A 16,756-nucleotide genomic window follows, 5' to 3' on the forward strand; every position below is an offset into this window, starting at 1 on the left:
AGTTCAAGTAACATCTTGCTTGAGACTCTCTTCAACTAAACGCTTTTTTCTGTTTGTAGTCTGACATAGACTATGCAGTGCCGATACCCTGCAATGTCGCCTCCCCACCCTCTCTCAATGATGGGCGATGGCATTGAAGTCAGGTGGATTATTGAATTATACATAAACAAAACTCCCCTTACACACTCCAACCTCCTCTGGGCCTCTCATCTCCACCATGTCAATACTCTATATACTGTACTGTATACGGGCAGGCACACTCAATAAACATGACATGACTTACAGCCTAACATAATGTTTGTTTATGTGTCATCCTACTCATTACTGCTTGCGGTAACAATAATAATTCCTAAATAAAATTTATAATAAAAAATACAAAAATGAAAAAAGATCAAAAGTGAGAAACAATATCTGTATGTTGTGTTGTCAATAGTAAGAGAAACAATTGAGACCCTGCAATTGTGTGTAAATGAGGCAGAAAGTCAGATCAGCAACCTGGGACTTGGTCACAATTTTCGTGATGCCATATGGCAGCAGGGTCCCCCATTAGACAATATTTTATGCTTCCAATATCTTCCCAGGCAGTAGTACCTCCCTATAAATTATGTTATAAGGGGTATAAAAATAAAATAAATTATACAGTTATTAATAAGCTTCACAAAAATAAAGCAGCATTTCTTTAACTGTATCAAATATTGACCTGCTACTTGGAGAAAACCTGGAACAGCCTATCATCGTGGAGCACTGACAAGGTCTTCTAAAATTTTAATGATTTCCACAACCCTTAATATTTGCCCATATCCCTTATCAGCCTCCCACAACCCACATCTTTCCATTACCCTCAACCCATAAGTCTCCCACAACCATAACAAACTTTTCACAACCCTGAACAGCCTTCCACCAATTCTTAACCCTTTTGCGTCGGGGTGTGGTTTTTGCTGTGGTACCTCCCCACAAGGGGGTTTTAGGAAAATCAGAAAAAAATATTTTAGATAATCCAAATTTTCCAAAGAAGCAAGCAAAATTTTCTTAAAAAAATGGTAAATGACACAGCATATGAAACATTAAATTTAAATGTCCCACGAGGTGTCATAATGCTGCGCCACACTCTCAGGACTGCCAGACATACGATGAGATAGATTCCGACTAGCCTCATTATTTTACTATGTAGGTTTCACATTTTCTTTATATATTTTTTATTATAAGCAGCCTCCCACAATGCCCATAGGAAACCCTAGTACAAAGCTTTGAGCTGAGGATTTGGCTTAAAGGACTATTATTTATACAATTGTGACTGAATTTTACAGTTTATTGCTTCAGGAACAATAATATGTTTTCATACAAACAAATTAACATTCTATACATGACATATTAACGAGATGAGTAATTATTCATTCACCTGTCTACAAAAATTTTAATCTGAACTTAAAGGAATGATACAAGTTGGGATTAATTATTCACTATTTCTCAATTCCATATTATTTTGTTTTCCTTCTATGAGCATACTGAACTAAAAATGAACACAATACTGTATATAAATATGGTATGGGAAGTCTTATTTTGAACCTGAATCTTCCTATTCCCATAAAACTAAATCATCCATTAACAGTGTATCAACTTATTCAGAATCGTCCTATTAATGCCAAAGTCGAATGGTAGAATCAGCACCAGCAGTGAATAGGTATGGCTCATATGGGTGCCAGGTGAGGTCAAGTACACAATAATCTTCAAACTTGGAGTGGCCCTTCAGCTCCTTCACAGGTACCAAAAATGGATCTTTCAACCAATCGCTGTAAAAAAAAAAAGAAAAGAAAAGAAGAAAATACAATTAATGACTGCTTCTGACAGCCTGGAAATATTTTTGGAGCAATTCCAAGGATACCTTCTTTCCTGCTGCTTCAAAATATAACCCATACCCAATTGTTTCTTAACAATACTTAATATGTATATAAATTAAAATAACTTAACATAATGAAATTAAATTTAAATCACCCTTAAAATATGACATATTTTGAGTCAAAATTGCACGTTACACCAGAGACAGCTTGTAATGACATTTAACTTGCTAATTGCAGCATCTTCTGACCATGAATTCATTTTATAACAACTACTTTGGTAGCAAACACATAATGGGAATGTACATTTCTTTGCACGCAAGTAAAACTGTACCCCCGGTCAGCAAATGTTATTCGTGGCCATTTTGAGAACCTAACCCCTGCGAATTTGAAGGGCATGCTGTATATGTTTTTGTTGGCCAATGGCTCGTCATAATTACTTTTCTAATAATTTCTTTCATTGTGCAACTATCTGTCACCTGTAAGGGAAAAGGTGTTTTTGGCCATTGTGGCAAAACTAATGAAAATTTTGATTTTGCTACATTAGTCAATATTGATACAGGAGCTCCCTCTTACCACCACCATATTTAACACTTCTAATTCGCTAATGAAGTAAGGAAGGTGTCTGTTTAGCGTCAAAGTCCGTTTAAGTTAGGGCGGCAGCTAAGATTCTCAGCTTTCAGCCCTATTGGCAACAGATGTGTCCAAACACCCCCTTAACTAACGAGCTATGCTTGTACTGTACTGGGAAAGATAAAAGTCTTTCTTTAAGAAATTTATTCCAGTCATGAGATGCAGCAGCATAATGGGTACAGCACTTGCCTCCCTGTGTACCAAAAATGTAGTGTTAGTGTGTACATGTACTGTATATGTATTGTATCCACACTGCCCCAAGCAGGCAGTCAGGACTACGGAACTGTCTTTCATTTATTTCAGGATCAATTCCTCAATTTTAAAATACTTACCACAGCAGAGCAGGCACTGCAATTTTTGGGTGCATCTTGACGGGCTAACAGTTACCATATTATGAACTTTAAAACCACTACAACTCATAATGTTGTGTCACAATCCGACTGTTCCTATTGAACATTTTTAATTACTTATAATTACCAAACTCCCATTTCAATATGTTCAGTATATGCAGCTTTTTACAAAGCCTGGTGCATTATTCTCAAAAATGGAAATATGTATACATACAGTATTTTGAACATCTTAGGAGTGATCTTCGAACTTACTTGTAGACCATTCCATGTGATATAATGACTCGTCCTTCATCTGCAGCAGATGCAAATAATGGATATTTACGATGGAATGCTACACTACGGACAGCTGTTCTGTGGTAACGTAGAAGATGTGGTCTTCTGGTACACTCCATCTCAAACCTGAAATGTTTTTATAATTCATCATAAAAGTAATTTCTATTAAATTCTTAACATTTAATAGGATTCAAACAACTGTGTAAATATATAAGGTGTTCAGTACAGTGTACAGTGTTGCAGAGCAAAAAGTACTGAAATGCCTGAGAAAATTATATTTTTTACGAGTAAGAAAATCGTTTGAACTCTATATAAGGGCTGGATGATCCTCCAAGAATTCCAGCTAAAATGGATGGAAGTCTGACAAAAGTTCACAAGATGCTCTGGAGTGTCATGGGGCAGTTAAGAAACATCATGTAATACTGTACTTATATGATGATAACTTGTGACACTCAAGACATTTCCTAAAGGAGTTCTGATCTCAAAAGAAAATTTTGGTGTATATTAGAATCTGGAAATCTATTGAGTCAACCTATTGAAGGACTTACTTTAAGAATAATTAATAGAACCACATCTACAGTGGTACTTACCAGTTAAGTTTGCGATCATATCCACCAATAAGGAAGTGCTCTCCACCGGGGTGAATGGCTATTGATGATATCCAGCGACTGTTAGCCTGGACTTTTTTCAACATTCTTTGCTTCTGTAGGTTGTAGACACGAATGTGGCCTTGTGTCTGTGGGTTAGTAATAATTACAGTACAGTACTGTCTAAACATGTTACAATGACAAAAATAAGCCAATTTACTGTATCACAGAATATTCAATTAAAAAAAAAAAAAAATTCTCTCCCCCCCACTATATTGGCACTCTCCACAATCAGTGGCATTCATTTTTTCTTAAATCTGTAAGTCCCAAAACACCCATTTGATATATCCACCCCTTCACTCAACATAGCATCACCCATTCACTTCTAATTATTTCTAAACTAGAGCCAGTCATGGGTCAGTCTTTATGTTCAGCAAGTCTACGGGAAAATTAAGTTACCTGAGATCCAAACTTTGAGTTGAATTATTAACTTAATAATTTTAAAACTTAAAATAGCATTCACCTTGATGCTAGATTTCAATAAGGAGCATAAGGTTCTTCACCCTACAAACACATACTCATTAATCCTCTATTGTTTGACTAACTTATTCTTTCAAATGAATCGAAGTACAGTACAATATTGTACTTTAATTGGCACACTGCTCTCACATTGTAGTAAAGGAACTTTAGAATTGCATATGAACGAGCAGGGAAGTTAGCGTACTGTGTAAAGTTGTAAGTTTGGACTCCAAGACAATTAACCATTATACGTATGTGCCTTGTTCATGTTTTGTTTTTTCTAAAGAGAGAAGAGAGTGAAAGAAGATTAGAGAAGGGAGGAAGGGAGTTAATAGTTTGGAAATTGAAGAAATTTAGGAAGAGGTGGCAGGCTAACTGCTTTACTACTGGTTAGCTAAGCTAATAGGGTGTTAAAAGTCATGCCTTGGGCTAGTTATAGTAGGTGATTTTCTTGGAGATGATTTACTGGTTGGCTGTTTGCAGCTCTGGCACTAGACAGCCTACTCTATCCCATTTATGGGTGTTTTGAGGATCATATTTTATGTTCTGCCAACCCTGCTAGAGGATGCTGGGTGGTAATATACTTCCTGAGGTTTGGTAACTTTTTGGGAACCATCTATGGTTGTTGTTGATGTCTGGTGGGAATTCTTTATAGGAGTTCTTGCTCTGATTGTTCTATTTTTTCTATGACTGCTGGCCAGGGTGTGCAGCTACTGGTTGATGGGTCTTATTCTCAGGTCTCTGTGAATTTTGGCTGTAGTTCTAATGAAGGGATGTCTTTCACCTGCGATGAATCTCAGAGCTTTGTCCGGATCACTTGTTTTTAATATTTGAGTGGTGCTCATAGTATGGAGAAGTACTGCTGGTAAGTTAATATTGGTGTGATAAGTGATGTAACTAAACATAGTTTAATTTTCTCACAAAGCACGTTAAGGCGGTCAAGTTTTTTCAGCTCCTTTTTACTTTTCCTTTCCTGGTGTGGACAAGAAGGGAGGTCATAGGACCTTGTTAAAAAAAGTAATTGTGGAAGCATCTGCCAAGTGTTATTGCTGTCAAGAACCTCCCACTGTTTTTTCTTTATTAAAAAATGAGGCTACAAAATGGGAAACAATGATGATTAAGTTAAAATAATTACTTACCACCACAAATAAGAAGGGAAGCTTAGGATGAAACTGTACAGTTTGAACACGACCTTTACACTTGTTAAAAGGTACTTGGGACCGCCATCGGCTTAACTGGTGCATGAGGACAGACCTGTGATCTCCTTCAGGAATAACTGTAGCAAAATAGTCACCCTGCTTGTGCCACACTATCTGCAAATTAAATAAATGTTCCTTTCTAAAAGATGTCCAGATTTATGTAACACTGGTCACAACATTAATTAGGGTATCCTGGTAAGAATTTACACACTGAAAAGTTTTCAGTTTTGAACTAAAGTAAATACATAATATAAAGAGGTCTTGGAGTTTAACATCTGGATGAGGGATGATGATGTGTACGGTGGACCAAAGACAACAACAGTGAGGCAAGGGAAACAAGAATGTGGAGAGAGATGCAAGGTCTACCCGTAGACACAAAATTATAAGACAAAAAAATAAAATAAAATAAATAAAATAAAATATATATTAAACAGGTATTTTGGGGATTGTACAAAATTAATTTTGTACAATCCCCTAAAAAAGTATCGTTTGATTTTCCATTGTTACAATTTGAAACACGAGAGAAAATGACCCTCATTGCATCATCGCAAGTTGGTATGCTTGCTCGCCATATCAGCAACAGCTAGAGATGGGGGTAGGACTAGGGGATGGGGTCATCCTTGTATTGGCTTAATTCATAAAGATACAGTGAAGATGATATTAAATAAAGATATAAGGCAACCATTAAAATATTCAAGGGAGGTTGAGTCAGGAAATCAAGATGTTAAGTTAAAGCTAAGGGAGAAAATATGTTAGAATGGCTATGGGAAATGTGTATGATTACATGGATAAGCAGGTAACTATCAAGGGATTAGAAGGATGCTGTTATTATCCATAAATGAGAAGAGTATAAGAGTTTCAAGGGGAAGATTTAGGAAAGGATAGGGGGTATTGATAAAATATTTACACCAAGTCATGTATATAAGAGAGAGAGAGAGATGCATCAAGAAAAATATTATGATGTGACCCACACAAGTAATACAGAAGACAACTCCTTACCTGTTTGACACTACGGAAATGGTCTACAACAACTCTGTATCCCTTGGCCCACTCATCACCTGTAGGTTTCCTCCATGTCACAGCTGTTTTCACACGCTCAGGTTCTAGGGGTCATCAAAAACTTAATTGTAAGACTTAATATTTACAAAGACAGTGTAAGTAATATTTTCTTTAATTTATGTAACCAAACTTCTATACAGTACTGTACTGTTATTGACATAATTTATTTAGTCAGAAAAACACAGACAGAGTCGATTAAAAATCATAAGTAATATCTCCGTTAGCCGGAATTTAAATTTTCTTGAAAATTTTTTCCCAAAGCCAAAATTTTCCTGAAAACTCTGGCTTTGGGAAATTTTTTCCGAGGGGTGCATTTTCCGGAAAATTCCGGGAATGGGTTTTTTCTTCTTCCGGGTTTGAGAGATTAAAATCAGGCACATTTTCTGGAAATTCCGAGATAAATTTTCTGTTACCCGGAAAATTCCGGGTGTGATGTTTTTTTTTTTTAAGTACTGTAAGTCATTGTCTGCACAACTCTCTTTTGTGTGGTAACCAGGGATTGTGTTTTTGAAAAGCTAGAGGCCCCCCATAGTGTGTGACAGTGTATCAGGTGTTGGTAAACAAGATCATAATAGATTTCTTTCATTGCTGTGAGAGTGAGTGACTGTTGAGTGTGATACTAACTCTGAGGAATTTAGTATTTTGTTCGCATTTGAGGACTGTATTACCAAGGTACCGGGGGTCCAAATCTGGGGGTAAGTTTTTCCTTCTGTGAAAGATTGTGTAGTGGGTTCTTTCGAGGTTTAAGGTCAGTTTATTACGTATTACCCAGGTCCTGACTTTAGTCAATACCCCGTACAGTGTTCATAGTTGTCATCAAGGAATGGAGGTCTGAGTTGCTGGCATAGAGATTAGTCTGCAAATAAGTTGTATTTTATGAGTGTGCTGGCGTGGACTACATCGTTTATGTACAACAAAACAGGACTGGACCGAGAATGGAACGTTGAGGGATGCCATGCAAAATTGGTGGGGAGTCAGATTGATGATTATTATTGCAGATATACTGCTTCATGTTGGACAGATATAAGGTAAACCAGTTGTGGGACAGGCCCCTAACGCCGTAATGTTCAAGCTTTGAAAGGAGGATGGTATGGTCGACAGTATCAAAGGCTTTAGAGAGGTCCAAGAATATACCAACTGTGAACTGACTGTCATCAAAGGAGTTTAAGATGTCATTAGTAAAGGATAGCAGAGCACTTGCAGTCGATCATACTGAGAATCTGTAAGGATGTTATTGACATTGCAGAAGCAATTTAGTCTACTACATGCTAGCTTCTCCAGTATCTTACTTAAGGCTGGGAGGACTGATATGGGGCAGTAATTCTTGAAAAGACCTTTGTCCCCAGATTTTTTATATGCTGGGTGAACTTTATCAATTTTCAGTTTATCCGGAAAGACACCACTAGTGAAGGAGGAGTTACAAATGTGTAGGAGAACAGGTAGTAATAAGTGGGCTACTTTCGTAATGATGCTCATTGGTATATTGTCTTCGCCTGCTGGTACATCTTTGGACATTTTTATGATGATCAATAATTCACCTGCTGTGACAGGGAATAAGAACAGCTCATTTTGCTATCTGTTTTGCAGGTAGGCTATAAACTCCTCATGGCAATTAGGGATGTTCTCTGCAAGACTTTTGCCAACATTAATAAAATAATCACTGAAGTGGTTGGCAATGGAGGAGGGTTCCATTACAACTGAATCATTTATCATAAAAGCTGAGTGGGGGGCCAAAGGTTGAGTGTTTCTGTTGCGATTAGAATTTATGATATACCAGGTTTTCTTACTGTTGCCTGATGCTGACTGGAGCTTATTTGTATAATAGCTATGCCTGGCACTTCTAAATGCTTGAGTTACTCTATTTCTGATACTTCGGTAAGCATCACTGAAAGTTATGGGTCTTTTAACAAATTTCCTTTAAAGTTTGTGTTTTTTCTTTTATCATTGCTTTGATCTCACTTGTGGTATAGGGTTTGGAAATGGATACAGTTTTCAATAACTTAGTCTTGAGGGGGAAGCATTTATAAAAGCAGGCATTGAAGATGCAAGAGAAGTTGCAGCAGTTCATGTTAGGGTTGTCTAAGGCATAGACAAGATCCCACATAGCATTTATTAAGTTGTTTTAAAAAAGGAGCATGTTGTTGGCACAGTAGTCCCTGTATTTTATTGAGACTACTAGACCTTTCAGATCTTATGGCTGTTTTATACCTGGCAAAAACTGGGAAGTGATCCGAGATATTGTTATAAATAATTCCACTTGCTAGATTGTTAGGAGTGTTGTTATTCCAGATATGATCTATCACAGTGGCAGTTACTCTAGTGGGTTAGGTAATAGTGTTGAAGAAGAGCTTAGAATGACAGGTTGCAGTTCCATATAGTTCATATAAAGCGTATTAAAAAGTTAAACTAGTGGGTTAACATTATCGCGTTTCTCATAGCCCTTTCAGGATTATACATTACAGGTAATTATAATTTTATCCATTTACTGATAGAATAAGAAAGTGAGAAGAATTGGAAGAAAATAGTACAATTGTGTGTGTAAGTACAAGCATGAGTCCACGTGTAATGATTTTTGTAAAAATCTATAACGCATGTGGATTTTGTATTCTTGGCTTAAAAATTAAGAAAAGTTCTGAGAAGACCAGAATGGACAGTCAAAGGCAAAAATAAGGCCTCGTCGTGATGTTTAGAAGAACCTGTTACCTAAGAACTTTCACAAGTCTTTAATACAGGTACATATAAAAGCAAAGTCCAGTCTTTATTTAGCCATTCCTAGAGGCTAGAAGTCAAGTTCCTGAATCTGTCTGTGCCACATTCCCCTGTTCTGCTTCCTCCACTTTTACTTCTAATGTTCTGCATGAATCTCTCAACCATATACCTCCTTTGTAACTTGTGTCTTCTCTTCATCTCCTTCCTCAGACTGGCCCATTCCAAGCCACTATTACTGCATCCCTTTCCTCTTCTCATATCATATAATCAAACTATCTTAGCTTTGCCTACCTCATCAATGGCTTACTGTGCTGTATATGTGCAATTTCTGATCCAGCTCCAATACTTCATCACCTGACTCTAAGTGACAGTCTCAATACCCATTCCTACATTATCTTAATTCTCTCCAACAACTCTTCTTCCCCAGTGCAAGTGTTTGCTCCACACAACAACAATTATTTAATTACAGGCTTATTTAACTTTAACACTAAACTTTCTTGGCATCTTTCTGACATTCACTATTAAATTCTGAATGTCATGATACTTACGTATGTAGTCGCCTTGATCAGGTTCCTCCTTAAAGACGGAATTTGTCTGCTGAACCACTACCTTATCTGTAAGGTATGTCTCGGGGTTCATAAATATCACTTTGCTTTCTAACACTATGCCTAATAAGAAAAGCTTGTTGCTTGGGTTCCAAGCCACACATTTAACAGCTGCTTCAACATCAAAACTGCGCAAACAACGCCCAGTGCTGATCTCCCAAACTGAAAGAGAGAATTTTTTTTAATACTGTAATGCTCTTAAATATCTATCCCTGCCCATTCTCACAATAAAGTCTCGTCACAACACAGTATGTCTCATCTTACTCAATGTACAGAAATTACAAAACATTTCAACTTACTTTTAACAGTTTGGTCATCTGAACCAGAAGCAAGGAACTTGCCAAGAGGATGAATAGAGATGGATCTGATAATGGATCGATGGCCTCTGAAAATCAGTCCCTCCACAGTGGGGAATGGTCGCAGGTCCTGGGGCTTTGGTAACTCTGGTATAAGGTCCTAGTAAAATAAAACATAATTGTGTAATTTTTGGCTGTATAACAATCTTGAGTTCTATACTAAAATAAAATTCCTCTAAGTGTGAAATTCCATATACTGTACAGGCATGCTATATATCAAGGACTACCTGTAGGCTATATTGTGAATTTAAAGAGAATTTATGGTGGATTTATTATTATTTCTACATCAATGACCATCTCCCAGTCTCTGGAACAATGATACATAGACCCCTCCATGTAAAACTGCACCTTTCATGCCCAGTTGCTCTTTCACTCCACCTTTCCACCACATTCTCCATCTCCTCTGCCTTTTAACCTTAGTAACACAGAATACTTCCCATCCTCTTAATAGTCAAACCCTCTAAGAATTCCAACCATTATCTTCCAATCACCACATTATTCTGTTATTCACTTACGTTCTCAATCGCTGGTCAGTAGCTTTGGGTCTTATGATCCAGACACATGTTAATAGGAAACAAAGCTACAGGAGCAATCAAGTCTACTTCTGTCTTAGTTTTTTTTGTATGCTTACCAAAATTATTATACACCTACATCATTAAGCTTACCACTAATTCTTATTAGACATAAATATCACAATTTAATTCCTATAAAGTATAGTACAGAAGTAAGCCTTTAGTATAAAAAAATATGTGCAAAAAAGCCAACTGGTTTTTATTTTGAAAATAAATTTGTATTCAAGTAATATCGAAGAAAATTAATGCGGCAATATAAATAAAAAAGCCATACCTTGGCACTTGCAGTAACCCTCATTACTTGTTGCCGAGGTGCACAATACAAGTCAAGACAACGTTCCCAGCGATCCTGAAACAATACCATTATATTACATAACACGTAATGCAGTCATAGTTCTTTCAATAAAAAAGTGTTCGGTACATATATTCTTACAAACAAGAATGGGAATCAATGTGTGTTCATAAAAAAAGGGAAGATGTGTTTAATCCTATTTAATCTAAGATTCCCTACAGGATGACAGTGATAAGCTGTTTCATAGAATAGTATATGGGAAGTGAATGTGGTTTTACCCTCAATGACAAGTTTCGACCCCCAGATGCATGGATTTCAACCACCTAAAAATCTGCAAATACTAGAGGTCAAGGGTTTCGAATGGAGAATTGGTATACTGTACATTTATGAAATCGTGAATACGGGAAAATTAGCTAATAGTTAGGGTCTTCTGTACAATGCAACACTTATGTCATCTCTCTGTGTATACTGTACTAGGGTTAGCCATCAGTCATTCCTACTAATACTATCACATACGAAATACCTTTGATACACAGTAACTATTTAATTTACTGTACTGTACTTACTTTAACAAATGATTTCCATCCAGGAACTCTACGAAGGCAATCAGGAGGTTCTGCACCAAGCGGTAAATACTCTATCGGAGGATTATATGATTCTCCATGGCCTGAAATAAATAAGAGTAAAACATCACAAAGAAAATACCTACTGCATTTTACAGCTATAACACACATTGCCGACTCCACCAGCATTTCATTAGTACAGTAGCAATAAATATGTAAAGGATAAAGATAAACGAGGCAATTGTCTGTTAACTAAGGCAGTAGCCACATGTACAGCCAGACCTCTTATAATGGAGCCTTGTCTAACATATTTTCACTCGTATATGAAAAAATGGGAAATTTGTAAGTACCTTTGAGAAAGAAAACTGACAAGAAATAATTCATGAAACATAAAAGAACCAATGAACATATCTGCAACCATCTTCATTTACATCCTCTAAGTGTCATGTTTATTTAAATGAACATGAAATAAGCAAATATTACTAACCTGGTAATCTGATCTTTGGTGCTGGTAAATGATTGCTTATTCCCCGTTTCGTTCTTTCTGCATCAGACCATAAATTGTAATACCTATATCTTTCTTCCTTTTTCTTAGTATATTGAATAAGGCCTCTTCTTATCTGTTCAGCTCTCTTAGCAACATATGTAGCTTCATACTGTAAATAACAAGGAAGATATACAGTACTTCTAAAATAGTCCATGTATAAATAGTATCAGTAAAACCAGAATATTGAAACAAAAGATATTTGGAATACCAGGTCATAGGATTTTAGAAGGGAAATACGTTAGCTTCTTATTTTACTGGACCAATAAAAAATAAATATGGCAGTACAGTAACTATCTCCTATATTCATCCATATTATTCATCAAGCACAAACCTTGGGGGGAACAAAGGATTTCTTGGACTCTGTACGACCCGTCAAGGGCATTTCCATGACTTCGTGAGTGAAATGATCGACCCAGGGAGCATAGTAATCATAGTCAGCGCTTGGCACTCTATTGGTCATGAGACTTTTAACAGTTGCCAGATCTTCATCACTTAGTCGAACATCTTGACCAGTCTGCTTATCAAAGACGGTACGGCTGTTGAAATAGATCAGGTGTTATTATACTTATATTTCTACTTTAGGGCCAGGGCCAGTAATCCTAGAAAGGTAACATTTTTAACATTAACTGTATCAATAAATACTTACTCAAAGTCAGGATTCTCTAATCTGTTCAGGAAATTGTCCAGAGTATCACCTCGTTTTGGTTTGATGATCTGCTTTCCTTCTAGGTCATAGCCCAAGTGTGGGTATTCATCATACCACTTGACAGGTACATTTCCTGTGGGGGAGAAGAAATGTTATATTGTACAAGTACACTTTAAATTGACTTATCCTGAGATAAGGGATTAAAAACAATGGTCTAGCTGCTGCTATTAAATACCAAGAGACTTATATTTAAAGAATGCCAGCTACTATACACACAGTAAAAAGTACCGCACGGATTACGTGTGAAACAATATGACACCACGGACGAGGGAGAGAGGAATATTTGTAATGGTCCTGTGTTATGGTGGTAGTCTTGCTGTCCTTGCCTGAGGGTGTCCTTACATATCTGTTGCCCTACCACAGGCATGTATACCAACTCTCCCAGCACATCAGATATGTATGGACCATTACGGAAGTCAACAGACCCACCTCAGCGCGATACATTTTTTTACTGTGTGTACCAGATGTAAGTGCAGGGTACACATAGGTATGGTAGCACTTTACTAACCTATTGTATTCCTGAGGTCTTCTTCATCTGATGAGTCTTCTGCATATTCATCTGGTTTCCCCAAATCCTGGCTACTATTTTGGTTTTCTTGTTTGCTGGCAACATTATCTGCTTTTGTGGTTTGTAATCGTAATCCTGAAAGCTTCCCAGATAAGTTCTTTTTACTTTTTGAAATCTTTAGTTTTTCTTGGGAAGGATCGTCAATGCCACTGTCTCCATCACCTTTTGCATCTACTTTTACCTTTGTTTTATTTTCTGTTTCATTTTTGTCATCATTATCATCTTCCCTCTCCTCGTTATCATCTTTCTCCTCCTCTTCGTCATCATCTTCCCCCTCCTCTTCATTATCATCAAATGTATAATCTCCATCAAGACTGTCTACTTCACCATCATCACTTTCCTCAGCTTCATCGCCACTAACATCTTCAATATCATCATCATCTATATCGCTACCCTCAGAATTAGATGAGTCCCCATCATCATCTGTGTTGATGTTGACCATATAATTGACCTGAAAGAAAATAAATCAATATTAATGATCATCTCTACTTCAAGCTATGCCATCATCACCTTCAATATACAAACCCAGTGAAATATTAGGCTTCTGAGAAAAATTAAGGCTCATGGTATCGAGGGGAAAGTTTTAAATTGGATAAAATCATGGCTCACCGATAGAACGCAGAGGGTCAGCATAGATGGTGTTAAATCTGAGTGGGGCCGTGTAACCAGAGGGGTTCCCCAGGGGTCAGTACATTACTAGGCCCACTCTTGTTCATAATCTACATAAACGATCTAGATACTGGGATCAGCAGTGACATAAGCAAGTTTGCGGATGACACCAAAATAGGGCGGCAAATTAATTCAGGGCAGGATGCAAATGCATTACAGGAGGATCTAAATAAACTGCAGGGGTGGTCTGAAAAACGGCAAATGAAATTCAACGCCAGCAAGTGCAGCGTACTTAATATTGGAAGAACAAATTCTTATAATGTATACAGCCTTAACAACATCAACAAGAGAAGTCGACTTGTGAAAGAGACCTAGGGGTACTTATGAAGCCCGGACCCTCGGCCTAAAACACAGTCTTAATTTTGAAATAAAACAGAAAAGAGTATTGGGTTTTATATCTAGAAGTGTAAGTAACAAGAGTGCAGAGGTCTTATTGCAACTATATCTTGCGCTAGTCAGGCCGCACCTCGATTATGCGGTTCAGCTCTGGTGCCCCTATTATAGAATGGATGTAAATTCACTAGAGTCGGTGCAGCGAAGAATGACAAAAATGATTCCGGGACTTAGAAACCTTCCATTTCAGGATAGGTTAAAGAAACTTAACTTGCATTCCCTAGAAAGACGAAGAGTGCGGGGAGATATGATAGAAGTATTTAAGTGGGTGAAAGGAATCAATAAAGGGGATATAGATAAAGTTCTTATAATATCCGAGCAGGATAGGACTCGGAGCAACGGATTCAAGTTGGATAAGTTTAGGTTTAGGAAGGAGATAGGAAGAAACTAGTTCACAAATAGGGTGGTGGACGAGAGGAACAAGCTTAGCAACTTTGTAGTAAGTGCGGGAACTCTGGAAAGTTTCAAAAGGAGGCTAGATAGATTCATGGATGATAGAGAGTGGTAGTAACTCTCGACAGAAGCTGCCATGCACAGGCCAACCGGCCTATTGCAGACTCCTTATTTTTTTATGTTCTTATGTTCTAAAACACACAGGATCACCTGAAGGTTGCCCCCGCCCCCCCCCCCCCAACTTTTCTCAACTGATGACAAAACACCATAACACTGCCTAGGGGGACTGAGTTAGGTTAAGATAGCATTGTGGTGGTTAATCTTAGTGTGCGGCTCTTGTCCGACGGTAAAGCTACGAAAACAACGGGCCAAGTATGTACATCACCAAGGACACCCCTTTAAACTGTGGGACGAATTCACTAGTGGACGAAGATCTACTAAAAATTTGTTATGGGTCGTTTCACATCACGTGACTGTTTATCAGCAATGTTTGTATTTTTATGTTGCTTTTTATCATTCACGCAAAAATAAATGTGTAAAAATGTGTTCGTTAACCTAAGTGGTCCGAGTTGGCTATCTGAGATGGTTCGAGTTGGTATTTGATGGTCAGAGTAGGATATGGGCCGAGTTGGACTGTATTCAGGTCAGGTCAGGTTTGGTTGGTATTTTATTTGTGATTTACAAAAAAAAAATCCAACTTTTCCCTTAAGATTGTTGGGGGGAATCTAAAAAACTAGTGATTGCCGACAGAAATTAATATAAAATTCGTTAGAAACTCATGAAATACCATAGGAAAATCATGTTTTTAATTTCCAAAGAAAGAACGGTGCTTTTCTAAAATTTACCCAGTTAGCTACAGTAAAAAGAATGACTAGCAAGAGAATTAATCAACATTTTCACTGGCCTCCTCCCGTCGGCCTGGCCATACTATGGGTGGAGCTTTTGGTTGAGTTTGTGGACACGAACTTGCTATTTTAGACTGTTAATCTTAACAGTGAGACTCAAGTAATTAAGTTTGTATTTTCCTGATAAAAGAAAATTCCAGAACTATTACAATAATCTGCCAGTATGTCGAGTTCTAACGGGTAGATGGTTTTGTCTAATAGAAGCAATAATAACGCTCAAATAACATAAATTTATCTTTCTGCTTACTTTTTCTCCATCTCCACTTAGTATGTCCTTTTGTGAGTCCGATATTTCTTCACGTTTTCTCTTCTCACTCATTTTGACTACCACCACCCAGCTCAGGCAACGTCACACGTGTTGTGCTGCTTCACCATAACATCCCCACATGGCTACCTACCTACTATATTTTACTGGTGTTATTGATTATTTTAGATTTGTTTTATAATTTCTCAAAGTCAATAACTCAATTTGTTTTTAAATAGGATTTCAGTGTAGAGTGCTTCTAAATTAAAAAAAAAAATACTTATCAGTTCCATTTGCAGCTTTAGCCCCCATGATGTTATTTCAATGGAAAATAGTATTAGAAGATACATTTTAATAACTTAAAAAGCTATGTTTGCTTATGTTTTAGCAGGGAAGATGGAGTTGGTCGATATATATTTTTAAATTATCAAACTTTGCAACGTGAAAAGGGGTACCGAGACCATTTGGACCCTCTTAACAAAAGTGAAGAACACTTTTTGAAGTTTACTTATTTCCCGAAAGCGAATTTTTGAAGCTGTTTGAGATTTGGCACCTTCTAAGTCTCTAGCATATCTCGAGGACCAGACGGGGTGGGTTACAGTTGGCCATGGATGGTGAGAATGAGTTATGGGACTGAGGTATGCTAGGCCTTCTTGTTTCCATGCCCTTACAATGTCTCTCTTCAAAATGATGGTTTTCCGGCATCTTCGTGGTGTAGATTAATAGTCTTTTTCTCTCTTATTTTTAATTTATTTTTACTCTTATTCCCCCCCTCCCCC

General features: G+C 37.3%; 1 protein-coding gene across 1 annotated transcript; it reads right to left on the minus strand.

Annotated features, from left to right (window-relative positions):
* Positions 1-1,295: 1,295 nt before the first annotated feature.
* LOC121859146 (ribosome biogenesis protein BOP1 homolog) lies at positions 1,296-16,114 on the minus strand. The gene is made up of 14 exons (XM_042355874.1): positions 15,981-16,114; positions 13,314-13,824; positions 12,746-12,878; positions 12,431-12,635; positions 12,040-12,208; positions 11,556-11,656; positions 10,972-11,046; positions 10,069-10,225; positions 9,713-9,931; positions 6,396-6,499; positions 5,337-5,510; positions 3,682-3,827; positions 3,071-3,217; positions 1,296-1,790 (listed from the first exon to the last, which is right to left on the minus strand). The coding sequence occupies exons 1-14, from the start codon at positions 16,050-16,052 to the stop codon at positions 1,637-1,639; spliced, it is 2,367 nt and encodes a 788-aa protein (XP_042211808.1). The 5' UTR covers positions 16,053-16,114; the 3' UTR covers positions 1,296-1,636.
* Positions 16,115-16,756: the final 642 nt, after the last annotated feature.

Source organism: Homarus americanus, unplaced genomic scaffold (assembly GCF_018991925.1).
Source record: "Homarus americanus isolate GMGI-L3 unplaced genomic scaffold, GMGI_Hamer_2.0 scaffold50924, whole genome shotgun sequence".
NCBI classification, from domain to species: Eukaryota; Metazoa; Arthropoda; class Malacostraca; order Decapoda; family Nephropidae; genus Homarus; species Homarus americanus.